Source organism: Theropithecus gelada, chromosome 6, assembly GCF_003255815.1.
Source record: "Theropithecus gelada isolate Dixy chromosome 6, Tgel_1.0, whole genome shotgun sequence".
Classification (NCBI taxonomy): domain Eukaryota; kingdom Metazoa; phylum Chordata; class Mammalia; order Primates; family Cercopithecidae; genus Theropithecus; species Theropithecus gelada.
Genome location: NC_037673.1, coordinates 92,561,909 through 92,582,922, shown reverse-complemented (window position 1 = coordinate 92,582,922; position 21,014 = coordinate 92,561,909). Strand labels below are relative to the sequence as shown.

Sequence of the window (21,014 nt, the reverse complement as noted above, 5' to 3'; positions counted from 1 at the left end):
TTCAGTTTTTCCATAGGCAAACTGTTGATTGACCTTTCTTTTTTCCATTTGTAACCAATGCTTGGGGTTGCAAAACAGGGCTGTAGAGTAGTGAGATGCGGGGTGGAACATAGTGCAGATGAGCTCCTTGCAAAGCTCTGTCTCTAAAAGGCAATGAATTCATTTGAAGGGTTTTCACTTTTATGCCATTCTGGTTTTCAAACCAAAGCCACTGCCTATGCTGATATCTAGAAAAACTATTTTTCCAAGGAGCATACAGCCTTAAACAAAATGAGGAGTATTTTGTTTAATTTTGGTTACTTAAGGCAGTAAGCATACTTCACCTGCATTATCAGACATAAAAATGCATTTTATACTTTCATGCATTAAATGAGTCTTCTCAAAGTACATGGAATTAAAAGTACATTTAAATTATAATAAACTAAGTTTGTAAAATTAAGTTTCTCCCAGTAGAGAATGACTAAGAAAATTTGATTAATTCATACACTCGACTCAATGGAATGGTAATGCTCTTTTTGCTGAGTGTTAAATAAGGCCTGGCCTTGACATTCCATATCCCAAATAGGGATTTAGTTCCTGCTATAAACTTGAGACTATTGCCCAGCACTAATGCTGTTTTAATGCCTAGTATTTCTATTTGAAATTATCCATGACCTCTTCTCTGCCTCTAGGGTGGTATACCTTGACTCAGATGGACGACATGCTATGCAAAGTAACTTAACTTCTAAAGGAGGCATTTCCTGGTGGAAATCTCCACAGGAAAGCATCCTGTTTTATAACTAATGAGACTCAAAGACGGGAAGGTTAGTTATAACCATTTGAAAGTCATATGTCAGCTAATTATCAGACCTTAATGAGTTGCCCATGAAATTGGGAGTGCATATTGCTTTAATGAGACCCTTTATTCCCCAGCCTCCTTCCCTAACTTTAATCTGTTTCTTTTTTTATTAAACAAAGCGAATCGAAATTCTTGACCTCCAAATATAGAATATAGTGAAAGAAATGGTTAGGAAAGGCCACAGGGTAAATAAGGACTTTGGACTATGTCCACAGGAGTCTCCCAGCCCCTAATTCATAAACTTTAGAAAGATGCTCACCGGCTCAGTGAGTTGCTGAGGGGGAAGAAAGCCTGACTCCATCTCTGCCTAACCCACCCCCCATCCCTCTTATGCAATCAGAGCCAAGTCCTTTCACATCAAAGCAACTATAAAAATAAACCCAAATCTTGAGCCCTGATCAATTCATCTTGTCTACACCTTAACTTGAAAAAAAGAAAAAGAATAAAAGAAAAAAGAAAAGAAAAGGAATAAAAGCTCAAGGAGCAAAGCACAACATAGGCTTGTAATAGTTACCAGGGACCTTGGTCTAGGTATGTGTGTAGAATAGCATTGCGGCAGAGGTAAATGAGGAGAACGCCAGGTGGTTTATATTATAAAAATAACATTCTGACCCACCATGTGCATGAAACATTTCTTTCAGTTGACAGGAACTGGTGAGTTTTCTCTGAAAATTGGACTCCCAGAGCAGTCCCCTCCCCCACACCTAGCTAAGACCCCCATCCCCAGCACACACAGAGCTCTAAATTGTTCCCAATGTATTTGCAGCCACCCTGACCTATGGATAGACACGATATTAACTTGGGTGACTGAGTTCCAACGGTTGCCCTTTTTCACATCACCATCTGGAAGGAGAAAAAATGCTAATATATCCACAATTAGATAAATTGGAACACATGCAAATATTCGTGCTTTGGTCAGGGTAGTCAAGGTTTTAAAGCACTGAAAGGGGGTCCGTTACCAACAGGGTCTGGTTTGTGGCATTCTTCGTGAAGGCTTGCTGTCAGGATGAAACCGAGGTGTTGGTGACACTGACCAGAGCTGTCAGGCAGTACGCACAAACTCCGCAAGTCACTTGCTAAAAGTCAGACTCCAAGTCACAAAAGCAAAATGTTCCCAACCACCTGAATGACAGACCTAACAGCCGATAGGATTTGGGCAGGAATTCTCACCTCTCACAGAGTCATTTGGTTTTGCCACCTCCAAAGTCCCAGCTTTGGAAAACCCCGTGGGTACCATGTGCTATTGAATGAATGCCACCTAAATAACACTGACCTGCCCTTGACCCCAGTGAGGACTGGCATCTTCAGCTTTGAATCCTGCAAATAGATACAATCTGTCACATTAGCTATTACATTACTGTTTTTGTTTGTTTGTTTTAAAATCCTGCTTCTTACAGACCCGAGTTTCAACTCCTTGGCTACCATTGGGAGGCACCAATAAAAATGCGCCTAAAATGTGTTTTATACATTTTAGATCTGGAGATAATTTTTCTCCTGATGTCTTTAAAACACATGTATGAATAATTGTAGAAAGTCTGTTGTTTAAGATGCAGAGAAAGTTACTTGTATCGATGTCCTTCCATATACATTTCTAAAGAAAGCACTGTAGTTGGGAAGTAAGTACAGTAAAACCTTGAGATGTAGAAACAACTGCTCAACACATGTATCCTGCCTGTTTTCTAATACAAAGCATGGAAAAAAAATCATTAATCAAATGAGGGCTACCAGGAAAATTACTGTTTCACGTCTAAATTGCTTCAGCTTGGCCAGAAGATGGTTCTATAATTAGTAACACACCTACAAATAGTTTTTAAAGTATTTCACAAATAAGTAATGAAAAAAACTAATTTCTTATTAGGCATTTCTATTTATAACACATACATGACTACCAAAATTTTATTTCAATTAATATAAGAACTTCTGCTAATGCTAAATAGTTAACTAGTCATTATTTTATTTCAGGACAGCCTACTGGTCAACAAATTAATCTTGGTTGAATCTCGACATTACATAGGGCGACACCCTGGAAAATAATCATAGAAGAAATAAAACCTGCTAAGCAGAGAAATGAAATTGAGACCTCAGTTAGTTAAGTCAGTAGTGCTTATGTACTTCCTAAGGACCTAATTTTAGAAGAACTGTCACAAAGGACTTTTTTAAACCTGAATGCTACTTTCCTTGACTCTTGGGTAGAAGCAGTTTCTCTAATGAGAAATTAGCATTTCTGGTGTTAGCAGAAGTGGCTTTATAATGAAGACAATGAAGCTTCTGCAGAGGCTCCTTGTAAGTCACAATGCCAACTTTTTTACTTGTAATTTCATATTGTTTTTCTTAAACAGGGGCCCCCAAATTGTGTAAGCCTCAGGCCCCACAAAACTTGGTTCTGCTCCTGCCTGTTAGAAATGAGACATGGCAGGGGCAGAGGTTTCAGCAACGCTCCTCTAAGAGTTGTCCTCGGTCCACATGTGTCAGAATCACCTGCAAATCTTATTATATGCAGACCCCCCACCAGGACACAGCTGAAGAGATTCTGATTCAGTAGGTCAGCTTTGGACCCAGGAATACACATGTTTAACAAGTTCCCAGGTAATTGTACTATGAACACTAAAGTTTTTGAACTCTTGGTCCAAACTCCTGGCCTAGGCTTGGCAGCAATCTTCATAGTGTACCCTATAGGGTCCTGGTGGCTTGTTGGTCATCTTAATCTATGGTAAAATACAGGGCCAAAATGAGTTAGTCTTGGGGGGAATTTTTTATTCATCAGAGATGGGGAAGTTTATTTTTTGTTTTATTTATTTATTTATTGAATTTTAGTACAGACAAGGTCTCGCTACATTGCCCAGGCTGGTCTCAAACTCCTAAGCTCAAGTGATCCTCCAGCCTCAGCCTCCCAAAGTGCTGGGTTTACAGATATGAGCTACCTTGCCTGGCCAGGGAAGTTTCATTTAAATGACTTTTACTCTTGAAGAGTTATCAATACTTCTTGAAATGTTAAGCAACCTTGTGTGGTAGAATTCCAACCTCTCTTGGCCCCGTACTTAATCAAGAGAGTACTTCCGGTTAGAATGAGATGCTTCCTACAAGGTAACATCTGATCTCTGGTCTAGTCACAGTTGGCCTTTCTATCTCCATTTTCCTTCTCCCTATAGTCCAGGAAAGCATCCAAAGGAGAACAATAGGAGGGAGGAGGATATTGAGATAATTTCAGCATATTCCTATCCTCAATGAGTACCATTTATCCCCACAGTGTACTGCATCTTGCTTGGCCTTTTGTTGTAAACGAACTCAAGTTTGTCATGGGAGGAGATATCCTTGTAGTCTTATATCAAAATGACCCACAAAAGCACAAAGTTGAAGCTTTGTCTAAAATACTGTACTGATTTAGGACATGCTATGTGACCTTAGGCAAATTATATATCCTCTTTATTCCAAAGTGGGTGGCCATTTCTACGAAGAGCAAAATAGCAAAGTGGTTAAAAATCTGGACTCCCAAGTCAGAGAGACCTGAGGGCAAATCTTGTTTTGTTCACGTCTTAAGGTGCATAACCTTGGAGATGTACAACCTCCTTAAGCCTCTATTTCCTCACCTGCAAAATAAGGATAATAACAAAACCAACTTTATAGGATTGTTGTGATAACAAAATGCGATAATAAATATAAAGTGCTCAGCATAGTGCCAAGCACATAGTGCCAGCAATGTAGATTATTTCATTGAGACTTCTTAATTACCTGTGGTGAGCAAAGCCTTTGTATTAGTTATCTATTGCTGCATAAGATGTTGCCTGTAACCTTACAAACATTTATTGTCTCGCACAGTTTCCAAGGATCAGGGCTCTGGAAGCAGCTTAGTTGAGTGGTTTTGGCTCAAGGTCTTCTAGAAGGAGGTTGCTTTTGGTAAGCTGTCAGCTGGAGGTGCAGTCATTTGAAGACTTGATCAGGGCTGGAGGATCAGTTTCCAATCTCACTCAGATGGCTGCTGGCAGAAAGCTTTAGTTATCTGCCATATGTGCCTTTCCATGGGACTGCTCTTAACATGGCAGCTGACTCTCCCCAAGCCAGTGACTTTTCCCCTTGGTTCCACTTCTCTTACAAAGACATGGCAAGTGAGACCACGACAGAAGCCATAGTGTCTTTTATAACCTAATACGGGAAGGGATTTGCCATCACTTCTACCATATTCTATTGGTTACACAAACGAACTCTGGTGCAGTGTAGGGGAGGACTACACAAGGGTGTGAATGCCAGGGGGCAGGGGTCACTGGGGAATCTTACCAACTGGCTACCACTGTCTTTGAATAGCTTTCCTGAGCAATGCCACAGTCACTCTTTTTTTTTTTTTAACTTTAATTTTAGATCAGAGTCAGGAGGCTTTGAAATGATTATAGTGGTTTATAATCTACCAGCAAATGAAAGGCATCTGAACATCAAGATCAATGTCTGAGTGAGGTCTCCTGGCCACTTGGAAAGCATGTGGCTCCACATGCCTGAGAAATTCACAGCTGACTTTAGTAAAATCTTGACTTAAATATCCCAGCTCTGCACTTTCACAAAGTACAAAGGACAGAAGTTGTCTTTTATATTAACAAGTAAGAATGGTTAACAGAAAAGACATGGTTTACAAATCTATATTTATGATTAGGGCCTGGCTGAAAAATAGCAAGAATAAACTGTATAACCTGGGAAGCCTAACTGTAGCAGGAAGTTACTTTGAAATAACATCATACTTCACTCGTTCCCCAACCGATGTCTTTGACGACTGGTTTGGACACATCCATAAAATGTCCTGTCACTTACCATATTTTATTTTCTTACAGTGTTTCCCACTGTTTGATAGTAACTTTAACAGTGCCTGTTTTTACAGCAACATTCACATTCTGATTTAGATTGCAACCAAGTAGATTGCCGTTTGGTTAAATTTCTTCCCCAAGTAAAGATTCTTATGGGTTGAGAGGTCCCATTAAAAGATCCCTAGAGAAAAATATGCAGCCCTTACTGGCTGGGATTTGTAGTTCTAGAATTTAGAAGAAAGCGGCTGGTTAACATTATAGACATTTTGAAGTACTTGTCTTTCAGAAATGCCAAGAACAATAGCAAGAAAAGCCCTTTGATGGCTCAGAATTTATTTTATTTTATGTACTTATTAATTGGAACACTTTCTCCCCCATTTTAAGCAAAGATTCTGTACATTGAAATAATAAAATAAGCATCGACATGTGTCTGCCTTAAAATCTTGATATTGGTTAGGTTTCTAGTGCTTTTTCATGCTTTCTGGGTAAAGGCTCTTTCTGTTCTCTCAGCTGGGCTGCACTTTGATCTCCCAAGCAGTGCCATTTGGTTGTAAATGTATGTGGTGCTTTTGATCTAGTACTTAACTGGTCTTATTTAAAATAGATAGCTTCTTTTATCTAACTAGTGTTTACTAGGTCTCTCTCTCCATAAAAGATGGTTTAAATTGCTATTATTTAGATAGAAGTTGTTTCTGAAGAGTGCCTGGATCTGAATCTAATTCTCTAAATTCTAAAACCCCAACAGCCCTATGATAGATTTTGTAAAGCTAAATTCCTATTATAATGAGCTGTTCCTACAGATGCCAGGTAATACTTGCAAAAACATTGTTTGCTTTTTAACGGGGAACTGATTTTCCAAAGAATAATAAACATACCCTACTCTCAGGCAAAAATGGTCATCTCAAAGTGTCTGAATGCAATGACCAATTACCCATCTGAAATTCATTAATATATTTTTATATTACTAAGTTACACATACCATAGAGGGTTTATTGAAATTGTGCTCATTTAAAAAAATAAAAAGTATATATCTGTCATTCTTTTCTTTATGAGGATTTCTTGAACATTATGTCCAGTGCTTCAGTGACTTGTTTTTTAGTTTCCTAGCCTGTATTGTTGCTTATTCAGCAAACTAGGTCACAGGAGGCAGGAGACAACTAAGTCATAGTCTCTGCCTTTAAGGAGCTCACAGCTAGGAGATGGTGGAGGCAGAGCATTAGCAAACAGTTACACTGCAGTGTGGCCAATGCCTCCCTTGGACAGTGGTCCTCCAAGTCTAGACTTGAGAGTGATCAGGGAAAGCTTCCTAAAAGAGATGGCACTCAAGCTTCAGTGAAAGACTGGTGACTCAATGTCCTACAAATTTTCAGCCAAGCCCATAACACAAAGCCAATCTATCTTGTCAAACCCATCCTGGTTTCATACAAGTTGCCTAAAACTTGGAAGAGGTCTAAACCTTGAATGGCCTTGCTGTCTAAAGCTTCCCCCAAAGCCTTGTTGTGTGTCAACACCAAGAAAAAAAAAAAAAACTGACTACTTTCCACAGTCTTTAGGCCGGGCACAGTGGCTCATGCCTCCAATCCCAGCACTTTGGCAGGCCAAGGCGGGAGGATCACCTGAGGTCGGGAGTTCGAGACCAGCCTGACCAATGTGGATAAACCCCATTTCTACTAAAAATACAAAATTAGTTGTGGTGGCACATGCCTGTAACCCCAGCTACTCGGGAGGCTGAGGCAGGAGCCACGCTTGAATCCAGGAGGCGGAGGTTGCGGTGAGCCAAGATCACACCATTGCACTCCAGCCTGGACAACAATCACAAAACTCCGTCTCAAAAAAAAAAAAAAGAAAAGAAAAGAAAATCACTCTTTATGATAAGTTATAATATCTTCTTCTGCCTGCCTTTAATTGTTCTGCTTTGTTAGTCTCCTGGCAAGTGTTGTTAGTTTGGTTGGTTTTTGTTATTTTTAAATTTGTGTTTGTTTTAATTCTCCTCAGCATCTTGTTCTCGCCATTTCAAAAGTCTTATAATTATTTCATCAACACACTCACCATGTACGAGCATCTCCAAGCGTTGAGCCTGGCTCAGCTAGTGGAGGATGCGCAAGTAATATACAAAAACAGTATGGAGATTCCTTAAAGAACTAATAGTAGAACTACCATTTGATCCAGCAATTCCACTACTGGGAATTTACCCAAAGAAAAGAATGTCATTATATGAAAAAGACACGTGCACGCTCATGTTTATAGCAGCACAATTTGCAATTGCAAAAACACGAAACCAACCTAAGTGCCTATCAACCGATGAGTGAATAAAGAAAATGGGGTACACCATGGAATACTACTTAGCCATATAGATGAACAAAATAATGGCTTTTGCAGCAACTTGGGTGGAGCTGGAGGCCATTATTCTAAGTGGAGTAACAATATTTGGAAAACCAAATATTGTGTTTTCACTTGTAAGTGGGAGCTAAGCTATGAGGATGCACAGGCATAAGAATAATATAATGGACTTTGGGGACTTGGGGGAGAAGGTTGGGACGGGGGTGAGGGATAAAAGACTGCATATTGGATACAGAGTATACTGTTCAGGTGACAGGTGCACCAGATTCCCAGAAATCACCACAAAAGAACTTATCCACATAACCAAAAAGCACCTGTATCCCAAAAACTATTGAAATAAGAAATAAAATAAAAAAGAAATATACGAGGGGGCCAGCGGCTCATTCCTATAATCCCAGTACTTTGGGAGGCCAAGGCGGGTGGATCGCTTGAGCCCAGGAGTTTGAGACCAGCCTGGGCAATATAGTGAGAACCTGTCTCTACAAAAATTACAAAAATTAGCCAGGTATGGTGCCCAGTGCCTGTAGACCCAGCTACTCAGGAGTCTGGGGTGGGAGGATCCCTTGGACCCAGGAGGTGGGGGTTGCAGTGAGCTAAGATTACACCACTGCACTCCAGCCTGGGTGACAGAAGAGAATCAGTCTTTAAAAACAAAAGTATATGAGGGCTCCTCTCAGGCCTGGAGGCTGGGAGAGGGGGTGGGGCAAGAAGTTACCCACAGTTGAGGACAGGATCTTTACAATATATAGGCACTACTGTTCTAGAAGGTTTGAGGGAAAATCACAGAGGACCTGGAACCTGGCTTCAGGACACTCCAACTAGGTTTGTGGAGATGGGGAGGAGAGACAGGTCTCTAGAGGACACGAGAGCGTAAGACTGGAGCATTCCTGGGACAGTGCAGAAATAGTCAACATAAGGCAGATAGGATGGAGGCGGGGATGTTGTGAAAGCAAATGAAAGGGATTTGGCTTGCTTCAGCTGGTGGTACAGAACCCTTGCTCTGTGAAACTGCAAAATGAAGTGTGATATTTGGTATTTTTCCTTTTCTTTCCCATCAGTCACCAAGAACTACTGATTCTGAGAATCACGCATTTTGGGTAGTAGGAGCCTTGGAGATCAGACAGCCTAGCCTCCCTATTTGTCCAGTGAGAAGATTAGCTCCCAAAGTTCAGGTGGTCCAGGTTTCTGAGAAGCAGAGCCAGGGGTGCCAGGCTACCCCACTAGTCAGCCACTGACCTAGGCCTGGACTTCTCTTCCTCGGACTTGTTTCCCCCCAGGAGTCCAGGATCCTAGACACTTATCCCTGGGTCCACAGGAGCCTATAGGAGAGAGGCCATCAACTCCTGGGCTCTCCAAAAGGTGTGGGCTCCAGGGACAGTCCAGTATTCATGACACTTGTCCCTCTATCTGCAACCCCAGGAACCATGCCAAACCAGAACTTGAAAAATGGGAGTTGTTAGTTGTTCAGAGACAGGGAGGACAGAAAAGAATCAGGATGCATCGACCAGATCCATATGAGCCACAGAAAGCCAGTCTAGCGGCATGGAGAACAATATTATATTTGAGAGGAGTGACTTTTTTATGAGTCACTAGTCATAGGCTTCCTGTGGCCCTAACTTCAAGAAGGTTTGAATGGAGTATGTCCCACCAAAACCACATGGATTGAGAGCAAGGGAGAAAGCCTAGTCCTCAAGAAAATCAGATAACTGTTACTAGAAGGAAGGTGGGGGACAAATGTTGGAAATGCAAAAGCAATAGATATTGACAGCAGCACCCTTGTACTAACCTGGAGATAAAAATGTCTGGCCGGCATGTTCTCATAAGTGCTATTATGTGCCAGGTATTTCCAGTGCTTTATCTATATTGACCAATTGATCCTAACCTCAATCCTACTATATTCCCATTTTATAGAGGAGGAAATTGAGGTGCAGAGAGACTAATGAACCTACGCAAGGTCTTATAGTTAGTAAATGCCAGAGCTGAAAGCAGTCTGACTCTAGAATTTGTGTTCTTAATTATTGTGTTACAAGTATTTCCAGATTCCTTGCTTTTCTCCTTTCCTTACATCTTTTCCTCTGAAATAGGGATTTGAGGAAGGCCCTGATAATGAATATAAATTATCTAGCACACAATAATAGCCATTATTAATTTATCATTACTCATTAACAGAGTATGCAAAGCTTCTGACATATAGTAGACATTCAAAGACTATAAAATAAGGCAATAGGTAACTGAAGATCAACCAAAACATTTGCATGGACTCTGGAACTGAAGGAAAATCTGCGTGACCTTCAGGGAGATCAGCAATGTATATGAAAAGAATAGATGCAGACAGCAAATGCATAAATAGAAATGTCCAGAGACCCATTGATGCGGGAGTGAAATGGTGAAATGCTAAATTCTCAAATAACTCCTTTTCTCCTTCCCTTCTCCAGTGCTGCTTAAGTAGAGCTGAGGCCAGGCGGGATGCAGCTAAAGTGGCCCTGATCAACTCCCTCTTCAATGAGCTGCCCTCTCGCAGGATCACCAAGGAATTCATTATGGAAAGTGTTCAGGAAGCAGTAGCCTCCACCAGTGTGAGTACCCACCCGGGAGGGCAGGAGATGGCTGCACTGAGAATTCTGAAGCATTTGAATCTTGAGAGATGCTAACATAGTAAATTCTTATTTTAAGAATTCTGTAGATTCGTTTTTTACCCATTAAATTGTTAATTTTCAGAAAAAAGAATACTTAAATTGGAAATCATAAAATTCACACATCTCAATAATACTTTTTAATCTCCCTGGATCACAATTAATCATGCTTTAAATCAAGGTAGATCGTTGGATCCACCTGGATATGTTTAAGTGAATGCTTACTGAGGAGTGTTGACTCTTTTAGGGCCTGAGAACGCAAACAGTGGAATACTCCTTTAATCTAGTGGAAAACTAGCTCCATTTTCCCCAAAGTTGAAAGATCATGAAAAATCATCTGAAGTGTTTACTGAAAGTGTGAATTCCCCAGCCAGTGTGGGGCCCTGCAATCTGCATTTTTAAGGAAACATGGACTGTTTAGATATGGGAAAAACCATATGCCCAATATGTGTTAGCTATTAGAATTACTATGGTTAATATCAATTACCTCTGCAGAGAGCACTGAAAATTTCTGTAATTAACACAATTAAATGCAAAGTGCTTTAAGAGCAAAACACCCTGTCTTAAAAACTAGATAGTTTTTTTTTCTTTTTTTTTTTTTTGCAATACAGGACAGGATATTTGTCGCATGAATGATTTGGAGCTCCCAACTCCCATTGCTTCCAAACTATAAGCCAGGAAAGAAGCCTTGGGTCCCCACATGTGGCAAGTATCTCCCTGTGTGTGCTCAAGGGCAGGAACCTGGCATTACCAAAGGGATTAGCCACCTCTGGCTTGCCTTTAGCACGGATAAACCCCACCTGAGATTTCCTTCTCTGTTTCCCTTAACTAGGAAGGCTCCGTCATTCTGGTGAAGCTGCTGATGATGAAGGAAACACTATCAGACTAGATGTGACTCTTTTCCCCTCATAAATCTTCTTATCACATAAAGGAGAGCTAAGGAAGGAGCAGGAGAAGAAGGGTGATTGACTTGGCTGGGAGATGCCAGGGAGTTCTGTTCTATATCTGGTCTGAGGATGAAAGGAAGCCTTTATTTTCCAGTCCTGTAAATTTCAAGTGCTTTTGAGGAAGAGAGGTTAGGAAAATTATGCCTGATTTATATAAGTGTGAAATTTACTCAGGAGTAGGGAGGGGCCCTCAGTGTAAAAGTAATTTATCATTTTTTAAATGGAAATTTCTAAGGAAACAGATTATATATGGTTGCATGCTTCTAGATGGATTTCCTCTGGGATATTTAAAAAGCCAACATAAATATTTCAGCAGTGGTGTGTTAATGTTATTGCATTCAAAAGCTATAAATTTGCTGCTATCTGATGCTGGCACTTGTTTGTTCAGTCTCACAAAGTCACCATTGCCCACCTTCCCAGGAATCCGTGTCCATAGGACACGGAAGGGCTGGCCCAAAGGCCATACCAGAGTTGTGTTAGCTTCTTAGCAGCACTCCCCACACCCAAATTGAAAGGGAATTTCATTTCTGCCCATCACCCACCCACCTCGTTTCCTAAAGATTAAGCGGTACAGGAGTGAAAAAATATAAACCATGATCCATGTCTCCAGGCCAAACACCAGCATATTACGAAAAGCTCCTATTAAGAATCACAGCAGTAAAATATGAATGGTCCATACAACTGACAAATTCTTTCCAAGTCAATTATGTAATACTGCCTGGTTATCATTGGAATCAGAGCAAAGTCAGTGTTTCAAGATTTCAATAACCAATGAAGGCAGCCTCGGAGCTCAGCCATGCAAATGTTAACACCACCACCACCAACACCCTGTGCGATGATACAGAAATGTCTTCCTTTGGAAAATTATTCTATCAGCGAGTATGTAACAATTAGCATTCTAATTAAACGCTCAATTCAAATTGATTACAAAACCCTCAAATCAACTGGAGACTTGGTTGTAGAGTGAACGTCTGTTCAGGTTAGACCAGAAATAGAAGGCTTGCTGTACGGTCACAGAATTAATTTGTGACCATTCAAAGAAGAGGAGGAAAAATCAGTAATTTTTCTTTTTCTGCTTGCTTTCCCAAGGGCACTTTAGATGATGCAGATGACCCCAGCACCAGTGTTGGAGCCTATCACTACATGCTGGAATCAAACATGGGGAAGACCATGCTGGAATTTCAGGTACCTGCCTGCCTGCCATATATTTATTTGATTATCCAATCCAGAAGCCTAAGAGAAATGCAACACCTATCACTAACATCTCCTGACCCAGTAATCTTTTGGTATTAAGTGTTTTTGGTCATTTTAATTTAACCCTCCTGGAATCCAGCATGGTAGCCCCATCTCGGCCACATCTCATACGCCTAAACAAACACGCAATCGGGGAACAATCTTTGCTTTTATAAAGGAAAGTATAAGACAAATCTAAGAAATTGGTGAGGTACACCACATGCTTATGATTCCGTAATGTTTCACCAGCTTTTCAGTACAAAGCTCCCCACTAAACCAATGAAAACAGTTTGACATGTTGGTTGTTACCATCTGCTTCTTAATTTTCAAGTCCTATAACTTCTGAAAGTTCCTGCAGTGCATATTAAACAAAATCCTCCTTGGGTCTGGTTTTCTATTAAACAAGTTCTGTCACCTCCTATCATCAATGAAATAAAAAAAAAATTAACAATCTGTAACTCTTTTTCATCCACTGCCAACAAATGATAACAAGAGCTGAGGAACTATATTACCTATTATTTCTAAAATATATTGTTATGTTAGTAACAACAGTAGTAATAACAGCTGACACTTATGGATGCTTACTTTGGCCCATGCTTAGCATTTAACAAATAGTGTCATAATTTAACACTCACAATAACTGTATGAGGTAAATAATATTGTTATCCTCATGTTATCATTGAAGCTAGGGTTCAGGATCAGGCAGTCTAATCTCTGAGCTCACACATCTGACTATTATTCTATATCAGGCTAGACAGAATTTTAGTAGTGATTGGGCATGAAATGTGCTTCCCTTTAAAAAACTTAACTCCAGTGCAGTTGAACATCCGTACACATGCAATGCTGGTAGGAATCGGAATGCAATATGACAAAAAGACTTCACCCTTAGAAAATCTGTTTTCTTTCTTTTTTTTTTTTTTTTTGAGATGGAGTCTTGCTCTGTCGCCCAGGCTAGAGAGCAGTGGTGCGATCTCGGCTCACTGCTAGCTCCGCCTTCTGGGTTCACGCCATTCTCCTGCCTTAGCCTCCCAAGTAGCTGGGACTACAGGCACCTGCCACCACGCCCGGCTAATTTTTTGTATTTTTAGTAGAGACAGGGTTTCACCATGTTAGCCAGGATAGTCTTGATCTCCTGACCTCGTGATCCGCCCGCCTTGGCCTCCCAAAGTGCTGGTATTACAGGTGTGAGCCACTGTGCCCGGCCTTAGTCATCCAGTTTTATTCTTAAGTGGCCATGGTCTTAATGACCTTTGACGTAGCCTGTCTTGGTTAGGAAGCAACAAGGTATCCTTTAAGCCTAGTGGATGGGGCACATGTCAGCTCAGTGGCTGTGACCCAGACTCTGCAGTGGGTTGGCCAGTTCGAGGCTGGCTCTTTTCCTTACCTCCAAATCTATTTCCTTGTTTGGGTGTAAATCAGGGAGAATAACAGTACCTTCCTCACAGTGCTATTGTGAGGATTACATGGGATGATATGGGTAGAGTCCAGAAGAGTGCCTGGGGTATAATGAATGCTCAGTGAAAATGAACAACCATTATTATATGTATTTCTGAAGGAGTCTTTGCTTGAAATGCCAGAGGCTACTGGATGGATTCCATTGACAACTCTGTCTAACCTAGCTCTATTTGAACCTGCACAAAACGGTTCAGGGCCCCTATTGTAGGATAAAAGAGTCGATCTGTAAAAGGTCTTTTTTTTCATAACAATCTAAAACTAAACAGAGGAATAATACTTTTAAAAAGAGGTACTTTTTTCAAGAGAAAGAACATAAACTGTACAAAATCATACAGACCTATGTGTGAAGTCTGCTCTGCCATTCGCCATCTGTGAGCTTGTCCATCATCTGTGAGCTTGTCCATCATCTGTGAGCTTGTCCATTCTGAGACTCAGTTTTCTCGTCTATAAAACAGGAATACTAATGCCCATTTTATAGAATTTTTGTGGGACTTAAGTAGTGTAACATTTATAAAGCATCTGGCGTAATGCTTCCCCAAGCAGGAATTTCATTTAATTCCTGTTCCCTCTCCAAATCATATTGTAGTTATTTCATTATGGATGAACATTGCCTGCCCCAGTACATAGTAGCTTGTATGTGATTTAGCGCTATTTTTGGAAAAATTAAGAATGATTTTGAATGTGATTGGTTTAGTCTGCCAAAGATGGCGGAAGGTGAGATTAAAAAAAATTCTTAAAATTCCTTCCAAGTACTATGAAAGGCTCTACTCAACCCTCTTTTAGTAATACTTTAATTGCTTTGCTGTAGGCTAGGTGTTTTCTGTGTGGTCTGTAGTAAGGTATTTAAATTTGTGAAATAATAATTTGAATCCTACTGTGGACATGCTTCATAAATTCTCCTAAAGGAGTCTGGGTACAGGATGGAGACAAAGGAAGAGGAAGATGTGAGGGCAGGGAAAATCCAAACTCCCTTCCCCAGTAGGGATACTGGCAACCCAGGAGGAGGGCCTGTGGAGCGCATCCCTTTTTCTTCCACCAGCCTTAGCTTGCCTGCTGGGACCTGGCACATTCCTTAGTGGCCTGGGTTAAATGCTTCCGCTTGTGTCTACACATAATGGGAATTGCCCACAGACCTGGACTGTTTCTGCCGCCAACACAGCAATTCAGTACCCCTGGTGGGTAATAGATGTGTGTTTGTATCTAGCTATGGATGACTCTACCATATAAAAACAAGCTGGTGTCTCCAGACTGCCCTCGGGCTTTGGCGGGGCGGGAGGGGGGTGGGGGCGCCCTGCAGCCAGCACTCAGAGGAAACATGATAGGCCTCTGCTTACCTTCACTTCGTGGGAGGGAAGCCGGGATGCCTGTTTCGAGGTAGCTTTGCCACAGAGAAAATTGCCTGCTGTTTGCGGGGAAGGCTGGGAGCAGTACTAGTCACTGGGTCTTGTCAAGGTCGGATTCTAGGCAGACGTTGACTGAAGCTGGTTAATATATTTATTCTGAAGCCTAATGCAATCCAAGGAAGAGTTGTTTATTTACATCTGCTAAATTTTCCAGGTCGCCTTTTAAAATCTCATCCCATAAACAAATTTCCTCTTAAATCCATTCTCTTGGGTGGGGAGATGGTGCCCACCTGTTTTTCAAGTTCTCCATTTCCAGTGTTTGTTTTTCTTATTCCTGATGAATCACAGAGCCAAACCTGTCTCCTAGAAAGAGTTCCAAAGAGAAGCAGTGAGCATTTTCTCTCTACGAAGTAGCTGAAAAGCCAAACATTGTTTCTAACAGAGGCAACGCCAGGAAAGGCTGTGAGGACAGAGCCCCGTTGTTGTCTGTTTAAATGAAATGAATGACAAAATAAACCAGGAAAGCTGCAGAGTGAGAGCTGCAACCGAAATTTTCCCCGAAGAGGAAAGAAAATACACAGCTTGATTTTTTGTTCTGTATTAAATTTACTCTGCTGGTCAGGACCAGTTAGATAATTTGCCAGGCCCAGTGCAAAATGAAAATCTAGGGGCCCTTGTTCAAAAATTACCAAGAATTTCAAGACAGCAGAGCACTAAACAAAGCAGGGGCCCTGTACAGCGGCGCAGACCTCATGCCGGTGAAGCCGGGCTTGCCCTGAGACAGAGCCACAAGAAGAGACCAGACAAGGGCTAGGCAAGTGAGGCATTTGTCTTGGGTACAAAATTGAAAGGGATGCATAAAAACTTCATAATCAAGATGAACAATATTATAATGCATTTTTTTAAACTCAAAATTCATGCAAAAAATGCACGATAAACAAAATATCAGAATTATAAATAAAAGACCATGAATATGTATAATTGGCCCCACTCACTTTAAATCTTGCCTCACCTGCCTCACCTTATGAGGCTAACTTGTTTTTCTGTTGGTCTAGGTGGGCCCCTCAGGCTTCCAAATTACCCCACAAACCAAACACCACACCCCAAAAGACTTCAGTGAGGAGTATGACAGATCCTACAGGAAAAGACAACACTAATGTCCTTTATTTAAAAAAAATTGTGTATATATTCTTTTTTTTTTTTTTTTTCTGAGACAGGAATCTTGCTATTTTGCCCAGGCTGGGCACAAGCTCATACTCTTCCTGCCTCAGCCTCCCAAGTAGCTGGGAGTACAGACACATTCCATGGCACCTGGCTACACTAACTTCCTTTAGAGTAACAGACCTTCTCCAGGTAGAATACGAGCCAGCAAACACCAGGCAGCAAAGAATCATGGGGAAACTGGCAAGCGGAACTCCACAGCAGCCCTCTCCTTCCCATTCTGCAATCATGCAAGGATTTCCAATGGAATCAGTCAGAGGCATGCAAAGATTTTCTGGAGTTGAGCCAAGAGCTCAAGTAGTTTTGGGAAAATTTGAAGAGAGTGAATTTGGTCTTATGAGGGGAAATAAAGAAGTGAGACAGAAAATATGTGAAAATATTTAAATATACTTTATATAATGATGGCAAGATGAATATCTCTACAGAGGACAAAAACTAGATGGGGATATAACATACGAAGTTGGAAAGGAGGTCATCTTCCCGAGGGAATTTTAAGAACAAGAGCAACACTGAGGAAGTGCCAGTTGTGTTACTGGAGAGGAAAAAAACAAAGCTGCTTCGTGACGGGATAGAAATTTAGACAAACCAGAGATGGTGAGGAGGTTGACCTTCATCCTGGAGACAAAAACAGTTCAAGTCTCTTTGGGGACATTTTTGAAAGATGAAGGTTGTCAAGGGGCATGAGAAAGGGTTTTGGTTCTGTTCACAGAAGAGCTGTGAATTCTAAAGTCTTAGGAGATTTTCAGGGTGGAATGATAGTCGCTGATGGGGCGGGGAGAGCAGTTAGTGTATAGATAAGAAAGAGAGCCCAGAAGACCCCAGAGGAAGAAGAGTATGTTTCTAAGACAACAATTTTCAGAGGATGGAATTAAGAGCCCTGTTAGCAATAGGCTGTTTCTCAAACTGGGCCACAAGGATGCAAGAACAATGCCAAGATAGCTAGCTATAGGAAGCCACAAAATAAATCCCATATATGTGTCTGAGTTCTCAACTTTACGTAAAGATTTAGGGTGGTGGGGATCAGATGGAGGAGTGGAGTCTCACTCACTTGCCCAGGCTGGAGTGCGGTGTTGCGATGGCAGCTCGCTGAAGTCTCCGTCTCCCAGGTTCAAACAATTCTCCTGCCTCAGCCTCCCGAGTAGCTGGGATTACAGGCACCCGCCACCACACCTGGCTAATTTTTGTGTTTTTAGTAGAAACAGGTTTTCACCATTTTGCCCAGGCTGGTCTCCATCTCCTGACCTCAAGTGATCCGCCTGCCTCAGCCTCCCAAGTGCTGGGATTACAGGCATGAGCCACCGCACCCGGCCAATATTTATTTTCTCTTTTCTAAAAATGGACATATACAATCGAATACAAAATTTGAGTGGATTTTTATAAGACATAAAACCAAACAATTTTTCTTACTTACAAATATTGTCACTCCTGTTACATCATAGAGACTGGTTCCCAAATATTAAAAAAAACCTTCGTATTCATTTTTATGGCTTCAAAGTATTCAGTGAGTTGATTTGTTAGTGTGGTAGGAAGGGCAACACAAATTTGCCCTCCTCAGCCACTGAGGCTACTTTGATGGAAAGCCAGAGAAGAACAGCAGTGACAGTCAGATTGGACAGGATTTGATTTCTAGAACAAAGCACTCTCACTTTTTCAATTTAGCATAGTGATGTGATGACGTGAAAATCTGAACAAGGGCAGGAAGATGTGGAGGAGAGGGGCCAGGAGGGGGCAGCATCCCTGGGCACGGGACCCAGGACCCTGTGCAGACAGGGAGGTCTCCATCTGGGGCAGAAGGAGCAGCTCAGCTGGTATTCATGTGTTTTTTAATTAGCAGACACAAGTGGTTTTGCTTTTACTGAGGTGTCTGTGGACTCTTAGAGTGCTTACTGTGCAGTGAACTTAGACAAAATGCCAAACTGGATCTCTGACAGAAAAGAAGAAAAACATTTCATTCTAATGGCAATTTTAGACATGAGAGAAGTGCTATTTGCTCTTCTAATAATCTGATAGCTTTAAAATTTACCAAATAATTTTAAGATGCCTAAAACTTGACTATGAATCTCCTGATTTTCATACGAGAACCTCTTCTCGAGCAAGCAGATGTAAAGACAGTTAATTAAAGTCAGCTTTTTGTTTTGTTTTAAGAGAGAAAATATTATGTTGCCCAGGCTGGTCTCAAACTATTGGGCTCAATCAGTTCTCCTGCCTCAGCCTCCCAAGTTGCTAGGACTATAGGCACATACCACCGTGCCCAGCTAAAAGCTTTTTTGAATGAGCAATAGGACATCTGTCTATGTTAAGTTTTCATAACTATTTTTAAGACATGAAAGCTCCTTGATTGTATAGAGTTATTTTTCAATAATTTCAATAACTGCAGGCTATTAATCCACAATAGATGTATCTCTGACAAAACAAAAAAAAACTATAAGTGAAATGCAAATAATTTCAGTGGAAAACTCATTGTAACCGCATTAGGAAAATGAAAATCTTCAGTATATTTATACACCTTAGCTTTCCGTTGATATCACAAAAGGCAAGGAAATGATGGTGCTGATAGTCTGAATGCTGTGCTTAGCCCTGGCCCTTGGATTTGGAAACCATGGGTGAGTTTTAATGTCAATACAACCTTATTGTCTACATTTCAAGGCATTTTTCTTGACTGAATTTATAAATTTAGGAGTATTGAACAGTTTCTGTAGTTTGTTCATTATATGTTTTATATTGACAAAAGACAAAAGTATAATAAATTTAGTTTAACGATCTAGCTGACTTTTACTTGCAATTTTAGAATTGGGTAACACCTCCTTCTGTAAAACAGAATGAGTGTTCCGATGGGCTGAGCAGAGGAAGTTGGCTTCAGGCAGAAAAGGGCTGAAGAAGGAAGAAACAGAGGACAGAAATGGATTGGTCATTTCATAGTTACTTCTCTTGTAAAGATTAAAGCAGACGGGACTTCTTTATTATGCTGGCTAAAACTGGCTTGTTTGGGGATTTGGGTATATTTATTTTTGGGCTTAAATTTTTGAGAGTTAAATTGTTTTCTTTAAGATATAACATAGTCACGTGATTCAAAACTCAGTAAGTTTTGCAAAATAATGTCACAAGAAGGTCTCCCTCCTATTCCTGTCCCCTAGGCATTCCTCTGGCATTCCAGAGACAGCTAACGTTACCAGATCCTTTTGTATCTTACTAGAACTCTTCTAGGCATTTACAAGCAAACATGTATACAGCAATCTTCTTAATCAAATAGTAGCACACATTACACACTGTTGTGTACCTTGCTTTTATTTTAACACATAGAATTCTTTCTATTTAAACTCATGGAACATTCTCATCCTTTCTTTGTGATTGCAAAATGTTCAGTAGTATAGATGTATCTTACTTTAGCCATTCCTCTAAAAGTGACCATTTAAGATGCTCTCAGTCTCCAGCAATTTTTAAAAATGATACAATGTAAAACCTTGCCTATACACTATTTCTCAGATGTCCTGGTATATTTAAATAACTTCTTGAGTATAGAACTGTTCAGTGTATTATTTTTAATGCTGAAAGACATTTGTCAAATATTTAGTCATTTCATTACACAAATAATGTAATGCTATGGATATAGCAAAGGAGGGAGAGAAGAATGTTTCAGAAGCCTGGGGACCCTGGGCTTGGGAAAGTCCCAAAGTGTTGTGACAATATTGTGTATTCTGTTTCCTGATATATTTGGGAATTAAGAGTTATGCCCTGCTCAGCTCTCACCAATGCACATTTCTGATTTGGGACCAATGATAGTTGTTTGGGTTTTCTAGGAGCTGATGACCATTTTCCAACTATTGCACTGGAATGGAAGCCTAAAAGCCCTTCGTGAAACAAAGTGTTCCCGACAGGTAAGATTTTCTAATCAAGTCTGATTCGTGTTGTATGAACTAAGCAGGTGGCTCATCATCTTCCTAGGAGATTTCCTTTATTCAGATTTTTCCGAATATAAATTTGGTACCTTATTTATTAAGAGCAGAGGACACATGAAGAAATATACGGAACAGCCCCACTGAGTCAGGGACTGACCAAATATACACACTAAAAAGAACGTGGGCACAGGACTGATTTAGGTACCTGTACTGAATGCAAACCAAAAGGATCATAAAGGCAGACAGCTTCTAAAGAAAATCCTGGATCTGCTCCATACGCCTCCCCTGCCTCCCTGGAATGTGTGCCCTCTTGCACCTTCT

The 21,014-nt window shown here is 40.7% G+C and overlaps 1 protein-coding gene across 1 annotated transcript in view; it reads left to right on the top strand.

Annotated features, from left to right (window-relative positions):
• Positions 1 to 21,014, top strand: part of LIX1 (limb and CNS expressed 1) — a 51,218-nt gene that overhangs the window by 25,633 nt on the left and 4,571 nt on the right. The window contains exons 3-5 of the mRNA XM_025388083.1: positions 10,401 to 10,541; positions 12,635 to 12,730; positions 20,595 to 20,672. Coding sequence (XP_025243868.1) covers positions 10,401 to 10,541; positions 12,635 to 12,730; positions 20,595 to 20,672 — 315 coding nt within the window. The remainder of the gene's footprint in view (positions 1 to 10,400; positions 10,542 to 12,634; positions 12,731 to 20,594; positions 20,673 to 21,014) is intronic.